At 33.9% G+C, this 8,652-nt stretch overlaps 1 protein-coding gene across 1 annotated transcript; it reads right to left on the minus strand.

Annotated features, from left to right (window-relative positions):
* Window positions 1-762: 762 nt before the first annotated feature.
* LOC105774044 (uncharacterized) lies at window positions 763-3,431 on the minus strand. Its single transcript, XM_012596356.2, has 2 exons — window positions 1,808-3,431; window positions 763-1,296 (listed from the first exon to the last, which is right to left on the minus strand). The coding sequence occupies exons 1-2, from the start codon at window positions 3,206-3,208 to the stop codon at window positions 913-915; spliced, it is 1,785 nt and encodes a 594-aa protein (XP_012451810.1). The 5' UTR covers window positions 3,209-3,431; the 3' UTR covers window positions 763-912.
* Between the last annotated feature and the right edge of the window lie 5,221 nt (window positions 3,432-8,652).

Consider the following 8,652-nt stretch of genomic DNA (forward strand, 5'->3'; position numbering starts at 1 on the left):
TGAATTTATGTAACGAGTCAAAAGGAATAAATTCAACTAAAGCCCATTTATGTTTTATATTAATTTTTATATAAAAATTTTAAAAAATGCAATTTTAAACTTAAGATACTATAATTTTAAATTTATGTACTTTAGTATTTCAACCAAAGCCCATTTATGTTTTATATTAATTTTTATAAATATATTTGTTATAAAATTATGTTTTTCACTCACATTATGGGTGACCATAATCTAGTTACCAGTTAAGCTTTTGATCAAGTATTTTATAGCCTAATGAATATTAATATGAATGTTTTTTATATTTTATATTTTTATATAAATTATGTTTTAAAATATTATCATTATAATTTTTTATTCTATTTCTTCGTTTTAATATTCATGTTTGGGATTAAAGACGGTTTCTTCTAATAATATTATTTTTAAAGTTTGAGCTATACGTCCGGTGTGTAAAAGATATTATCCAAATAAGATAGTATAATTTGTAAAGGCACCCAGGATGATGATGGTGATGAAGGGTTTGATAAAAGCTAGTACTACTGGCTGGTGATGATGATGATAGACAAGGGCATGTGCTTCCGAAATTTTGATAAAAGCAAAAGATGAATGATAACGGGCAGCACCTTTAAAACCGTAAAATACAGAGGACCACTTGTAAGATGGCCTCTCTTCGATCCCAATATGCCCCCCTATTCCTCATACTCGTGAACATTGAAATACGGTAATATCTAAAGTACAAAAATAAAAAATAAAAAAGCTCCAAAATGGTGTTGAACAACATTTTTAATCAACCAAATTGCCTACCGTTGATTTTCAACAGCAAAATTTTTGCAGGTTGCAAGGAAATCAAAATATTTAACATTGCGGAATTTCCATTTGACCAAATTATCTGTATTTTGAATAATTTTTTGTTTTTCACTTTGATTTCCTTGTGGACTTTGATTTCTTCAATTTGCCGGACTTGTCGTCGACACTGGTCCATGTATATCCACTAGGAATGGAAAAAGGATCGGCTTGCTGCGCCATTGAGGAACTCCGTTGTTGCTGTTGTTGCTTGTTAGCCGACACCGATTGACTATTGCTTCGCCTCAGCCATGCCGTGGTGGACGATGACCACGATGTCGACGGTAATGACGAATTATGTTTATCCGAATTTTGATCATCCTCTGTTTGGCCTCTTCCATTGGAAAAATATCTAGGACTTGAGAGTGGAGTGAAGAATTGCTCGGTCGATTGGAGCTCGACGAATTTCGTGAACGTTATCACCACCCTCACCGTCGGGACTACCGGGATCGCAACCTGCGAAACCCCACCAACAACAATTCAATACCAACCTTGTCCGAAAATCACATATCAAAAGAGAAATGACAGTTCAACAGTTGGTCCACATATGATTCCCTTGGCTTGTCCGATGGCGTAAAAGTAAAACGTAACATTGCCTCTGACAAGAATATGATAAAATGACAAAGAAAAAGCAAACCTCGGATGATGTGGGTTTTTTAAAAGGGAGAATCACCGTTGGATCTAAAACATACCCATTGGGACAAGTTCCATGTCATTGCAGCCGACCAAAGACAGGGTTTTCACCCACAAAAAGAAAAGCTTCTCCACAAATCAGAGACCAAAGCAAAGCTGAAAAACTTGAACACACTTGCTTTCCTTTTGTCCATTGGTCAGGCTATCATCATCCAACGCATCAAAAGACCCAAACCAGACACCCTTCTAAGGAGACAGGTATCCACGTGGACCCCACAGTTCTTAAACAACAAAAAAAACAGATATTTATAGATTTAATAACTCGCCGTCTTACCTTAACCGGAAATGTCCCCGGCGGGAATTTGGTGGTTAACAGCTCTCGCATTCTTCGAACAGCTTTCACTTTGTTAGCCAAAATATCAAGTAAAGGTAGCAATTCTTCGGTCTTTAATGGGAATTGTTCCGTTAACCAAACTGACGGTCGTAAACTTCGAACGTACTCTTTCTCCTTTGTTTGTGGAGGCGGCACCACCGTTTTCGCCGTTGCAAAAGACGTCGATCTTCTAGGAGGCATCGCCGCGGCTGAAGAAGGGAAAACGTCAACGCTCTTCCTCCCTACCGAAATCCACTCTCTGTCTTCTCTCACGAAGCTACTGTGTCTTCTTCTATCAGGCATTGCGAAATTGGGATTTTCGCAAACTAAGAAACCGTCTTCGTCTTCGTCGAGCTCTAAGGGTAACACTTGTTCACTTCCGGCGACATCGTTTTCGGAACCCGCAACTTTTCGTGACCTAAAGCTGAATATCACGTTATGTACTTCGTAAACTCTGGCTTTCCATTCACCGACGCTCTCTGTTTTCTCTTGGCGCCTCCAGTTAGTTCTTCCGACGAGTTCCGCTCTGGTTACGTCCATTCCGGGTCGGTACACACTCGTTTGGGAACAAAAACCCGCAATGTCGGATTCGCTCATCGGAGCTCCGGCATTTTCGAATGCGTCGAAGATTTTGCGATCTTCGCGGTTGAGGACTAGCAATGAGCCGCAAGGGATGTTGTGGAGGTGATCGCCATCGCCGAGGAAGAGGAAGCTTTGATCGGCGCGTTGGATTTTCAAGCCGTCGAAGCCTGCTAATGAAGTATCAGCTCGGAGATTACCGTCGCGTTTCCAGATCTTGTAGGTATCGGAAGGAGCGATTTTTCCGACGAACGGAATTACGGAGCTTTCGAAGTGAAAGGAGATTTCCATGTAGAAGTCACGCATTCGGCGGAGGACGGCAATTACGCGAGGTAAACGGCGGCGCCACTTGCACCAGGCGGAGCGGTGGTGGAGTTTCAAGAGAACCAACGCAATGTCGGAGCTTCGGCGACAGAGTGCTTCTTGGAGAGGATTCCATCCCGCAGCGTTCTGGAGCGACACGTCAGCACCAGCAATACCGAGAGTTCTAGCAGCAACGACGTCGTTAAGGCGGACCGCGAGGTGGAGAGGAGTTTCACGGAAAGGGACATCTCGGCGGTCGAGAACGGCGGAAATTTGGTCAGCTACACGCTCTTGACTGAGTGAGTCGCACTCGGTGTGGATCTGAGCAGGATCAGCCAGCTTTGGCAGCGTGGAAACCAGTCGATTCAAAGTAGTATGATCACGCAAAACGACAGCGTAGTGAACAGGGCTATGCTTGTAATCCTCCGGTTTGATAGCTGGAAACGGCGCCGTCGCCGACGCAGAAGACGATCTCGACATTATTATTATTATTAGTTTTTGGTTTCTAATTTCCTTTCACAAAATTTTACCTAATCCTTTCTCAGTTCTTTGGGTTGTGAAAATGAAAGACAAAACGAAGAAAATGGAAAGGTTGAAGGCAATGGGGGAAAGGGAGAGGGTAAGATGGTCATTTGATAAAAAAGAGTTTTATTGGGTAGCGTGTAAAGAGAAAGAGAAGGACGAGATACACGCAATCTGGCGCGGCTTTTGTTGATGCTTCAGACAGGTACAGTCCTAAGACCGAACATCCCTTCCTTGCTTTACCTGACGCTTCTTTGTTTTGTCTTTTCCGCTTTTCTTTTTTTTTTATATATATTTATTTAAATTTAAATTTAAATTGATGTTACTGTGAATCCATGCTGAAATGAAATCTCGGGGTTAAAATGGTAATCGGTAGGTCCCATATTGATGATTTCCATGATATGTTTGCTCTTTTTAGTTGCAAGATTTCCTTTCAATGGTTTGGGTATACAATGACTGAGATCAGGGCCATAGGATTTGTATAGCCTTTTTCCTTTCAAGTCTTTTGATGTAAAAATTCAACCAACATCTTTTAATCTCGCTTGGAATTTTGAATGCTTACAAAGAAGTTTGAAACAACATTCCTTGAGCTCAATCATTTGGACAATAATGGTTCTATAGTAAGCACCAAATGTACGCATTTTGAGGGATGTTCCAAAACCAGGGACGGGGATTTGTTGGTGTTAAAAATAATGATTAAGGAGTAATTAGTAATTAGCACTGAGATGGGGAAAAGGAATAAGAAAAGTGAAGAGAGAGGGCTTTTGTCGTGACCAAATGCAAGGAAGAACAGGGACATATGTCTCCGGCAGCAAGGACCAAGCGCTAACGGATTTTTCACTGCCTACGATGCAACTAAACACCCTTCCTTACATTCCCAAACACAATTTATGATTTTCGTCGCCTCCTTTGTTATTTACCTTTTTCTTTTCCTCTCTTTGGAATTTTATTCTCTCATTATTTCTTACCTTAATTGCATCAAACCTTCTCAATTGATATTTTAGTTTTTTAATTATAAAATATTCTGTTTATTTCTTAGAATGTTACAATACTACCCCTTCTATGTCCCTCCAGACGCAATTATTGCATGCTTATTCACCTGGCCATCTAATCCCCCCTACATGTTTGTTATAATTTATCTTTGATGTCTGAACAAAATTAAAACTAGCTAATAAGTACAAATCAACCAAGTTCAAGGGCTAAATTATATATATATATATATATATTATTAAATTCCATCTCAATTTTGAAACTAATAAATACACACCTGTTTTGAATATGGTCTACATCAAATTTAAACTGGTTAAAAGAAAACTTAATTGATATCATATTAATATTTTAAAATTTAAAGAATAATTTAGAATGTTTGTCCCATTTTCAAAATAAAAATAAAATATTATATAATACTTTGCTACAATTGGAGCCTATGCTTTTACCTCGCACCCTATTTCAAGTTTTTAACCCTTTAGTTGGAAGGTTCCGAGAATAAGGGTGAGCTTGGATGGGCGGTGCGTTTAGTTTACTTTTTGTCTCACGCTACAGTATCGTTACAGTATCTAATCTTACCGCCACCGCTATTTTTACACAAACCGCAAGTAAACGCACCGCCCATCCAAACTCACCCTAAGCACATGGACGGTTGCTTTTAATTAGGTCTCACAACATCTATCCCATCTAGTTTATACTAGCTTTAACTAAGTTGTTAGCTGGAGACGAATTTAGTTAGGCAGCCTTTGGAAATTAAAATTTGGATTTTAAAATTTTATGGGTTTTCAAATTCTTTGGGAATTCAAATATTACACATTTAATATTTTGAATTATTTAGATAATTCAAATTTAAATTTAGATTTCCACTAATTGTAAATTTTAAAATTATTTTTTAAAAAAATAATTATTTAGGAGGACTTGGACATTGTTGTTTGAACTGGATCGAACTGGCCAATCAAATTAGAAATCGGTCGAGGTATCTTTTCGAAGAAAGACATTATACCAATTGACCCCAAGAATCAATTAAACCAATTTTTTTATTTTTTATTTTTGTTAAAAATCTATTTTTGAATTTTTTTACAAACTTTATATAGACATGGATATTATAATGTAAACAATAACAATAATATTATCTTTCAAAATTTAAAAGAATCTAAAGCACGAACTCTTTTAAATAATATGAAGAAATCTTAATACTATTTGAGACCAAAATTGCAAATCATTGTGATCTAACTATTGTACAAATATATACTATATTGATATCATACATGTAAACAACTAGGCTCAATTAGATTTGATTTCTATGAACCCTATAGGAAAAAATTAGACCAGCCTGTTAAATTAATTGGGGGTATCAATTCGAAATAAAGGGTCAAATTAGTTGACTCATGAATTAGTCAAATCAACCAAACTGGTGGTCGAACTGGTTGAATTAAGTACTGATGATCTGACTGGTTTACCTACCATTTTAATTCTAAAAATCTTGAGCTTCATTGACAATATAGTATAAGCAAAAATAATTATTTATTGTTTGAGTTTTAAAAGAATTGTGCAAAGAAGAAAGAACAAAAAGTTCTCATGTTTTTTTAATCAATATTGGATTTTGAAAATTTCAAGTTTTAAAATAAATTTTAAATCTAATTATTATTATTAATTATTTTTAAATTAACAAATTTTATTGTAAGTTTATTTATTTTAATAATTTTATATTTTTAAAATTTAAGGGTTTAAGATCATTTGGGTGTGAGTTTAAACCTAAATATTATTTTATATATTTTTATACTAATTTTTTTATGTCAAATGTGTTATAGGTGTATTTATATGTTTAATTATTTTAAAGGAAAAGTATATTGCTATGGTTTGAAAAATACCAGCTCCTCTAAGGTTTGATAAAAAAATCCACTAACCCTAAGACTTATTTATTAAATGAATTTTAAATAAAATAACTACTTTACCCTTTATTGATTACTTATTATTTTGTTATTTTGTTATCTTTAATATTTGTATTCAATCATTTTCAATTAAAATACTAACAATATAATTAATTATTATTAAAATAAATTAGAAATTGCATTATATTCGAACATAATTATATGTTAAATATAATGTATTTTCAATTAATATGTGTAAATTTTTTTCTCGAAGCTACACAATCAAATTAGTAACCAAAATATATTCAGGCCTATACCGAATATATTTATACGTGTGGGACATAAATTAGAATAAATATAAACTAAAACTTACACATAATTTACATTGCCATTAAGCTAAGGTATCATTAGTTGTATGTTTATCTTTAAAAAATTGTTATCAATGATAATTATATTTTTGTTTTAATTTTTGTTTCATTTTTAATGAATTTTATGAATGGATGTTAATTATTTAAATTTTAATCTAATTATAATATTAATTTTGAGATGAATTCTTACTTTATTTCTTTTATATTTTAATTAATTTCTTTTTATTAGAATATTCTAAACAATGAAAATTAATAATTTTACATAAAAATAACTTAATGAGTTAATTTCAAGGTTAATATATATTTGAATTAAATATAAATTTAAAATATTTAATTTTAATAGAACTCAAATATAATTATTTAAGAAAAATCAAATATATTTAATTTTATAATATTTTTTTTTTTTATTATTTTGCAATTAAAAACAAAGGAATGAATAAACTAAATAGAAAGTACATATATAGATAATAACAAGGGTATGACTATCTTTTTATTTAAAATTTACTTAGTATATAGATTTTGAGGTTTATAAGATTTTTTCTCAAACTCAGGGTACATGAGTATTATTAAAATCATTTATGAGTATTAATGTATTTTACACAAAACTTAAGGGGTAAATTTACCCTTATTTTTTATTTAATTAATTTTATATTTTTATTTTGTTTAATTGATGTAAGTACTTTTTATTTAAAGATACTTAAATGTTTTTAATCTTGTTCATCTTTTTCAATCTATTATCGTCATCTTCTTCAATCTACCTCTAATCCATAGTTCGCTTGTATCTTTTTTTCAGTATTTAAGCTTCACCTAGATCACTTGCCTCGTTGTTGCTCACCTTGCGATCTAACTATCTGCAGTGAATAGAAGGGAGTGTGAATTCTTGCGAACTCAGTGAATATATGGGAAAAAATAACCACATAGCACACACAAAACATAAGGTAAACAAAATCTTTGGCAAAGTTACAGAACTTGCGAACAGGGTTTGCCATACTTACTATCAAATAGCTTAAAAATAACAAAGCATATTATTTTAGAAAACATAAACTTATTTTCCTGTTGGATAAGCGGATCTCCTTATAACGCCTCAAAATGACTCAATGAGTCTTAACATGCCCTATAAGTGTAACGTAAAGCTAAACACTCTCCAACAGACCAACATGTCCCAGTGAATGGAGCTTAGCTCGACATACCCTTATCTCTCCAACTTGTCCCAAGGCCTCTCACCCAAATCACAAAACATAAAAGTGAGTACTCACAATCCTATGGCATGCCATTATATCCAACGGTTTGAGAAAAAAAATATATTTGTTAAAACATGTGCTTAAAAAATAGAGCTCGCACATTATGAGGAGTTCACGAAGCACTTGTTCATATTTAGCTCGCATATCACTATTCATAAAAACACATATTTAATTAGAAACAAAAAAATAGAGTTTTTAGAGAAGGCTTACTCTCGGAACTTAGGCTAAAAACCCTAAGCTCCTGGTTAACATTATGGTTCACCCATACATGTGGCAATCCCTGAACACTCACAAATTTTCTAGAAACTTTAGACAAGTTTTGTCTTTCCCTTGCTCTTGCTTGTAGATGGTTTTGTCAATTTTGTAATTGCACAAACTGATAAGCCATAAAAGTAACATATTTTTAATCCCATTCTTGATGCGTTTTTGGATGATTAATTATGTAAATCAGTGAATTTGATGCTTCTAATCCTTTAACTTCATTTCTTTATACTTAGGAGAGCATTTGGGAGCAAAAGGAGCGAAAAATGAGCCAAAATCGGACAAATAGAGCTGTTTCCAAAATCCACACAGCCTGGGCATTTCCACACGGGCTGACCACATGCCCATGTGCCTGCCCCTGTCAATATCGTACCCTGCTTCCCAAATACGCGAAAAAAACTCAATTTTTAGGCTTTTTGAGCATTCTAAAGTCTATAAATACCAATTAAAAGAATACCTAAGAGGGTACGCAGAGAAGAATGAAGAAAAGACTCGAAGAGCGCCATCGGAATCAACTGAAGCGGATCTCTTTCAAGATTGAAGATCTCCATTTAATTTCCTTAGAAGTTTTATTGAGTTTCTTCATGTCTTGTTGTTATCCTAACTTTGAGATGTTTTCATTCTAGATTATGAACTAAATTCTCTAGACACTTAGGAATGATGAAACCTATGAT

Source organism: Gossypium raimondii, chromosome 6 (genome assembly GCF_025698545.1).
Source record: "Gossypium raimondii isolate GPD5lz chromosome 6, ASM2569854v1, whole genome shotgun sequence".
NCBI classification, from domain to species: Eukaryota; Viridiplantae; Streptophyta; class Magnoliopsida; order Malvales; family Malvaceae; genus Gossypium; species Gossypium raimondii.

Bases quoted from the DNA above. Each gene is read 5' to 3' on its own strand.
- LOC105774044 (XM_012596356.2), bottom strand. From the start codon at position 3,208: ATGTCGAGATCGTCTTCTGCGTCGGCGACGGCGCCGTTTCCAGCTATC. The intron at 1,297-1,807 runs GTAAGACGGCGA...GGGGTTTCGCAG, and splicing joins CGGGGACATTTCCGGTTAAG to GTTGCGATCCCGGTAGTCCC.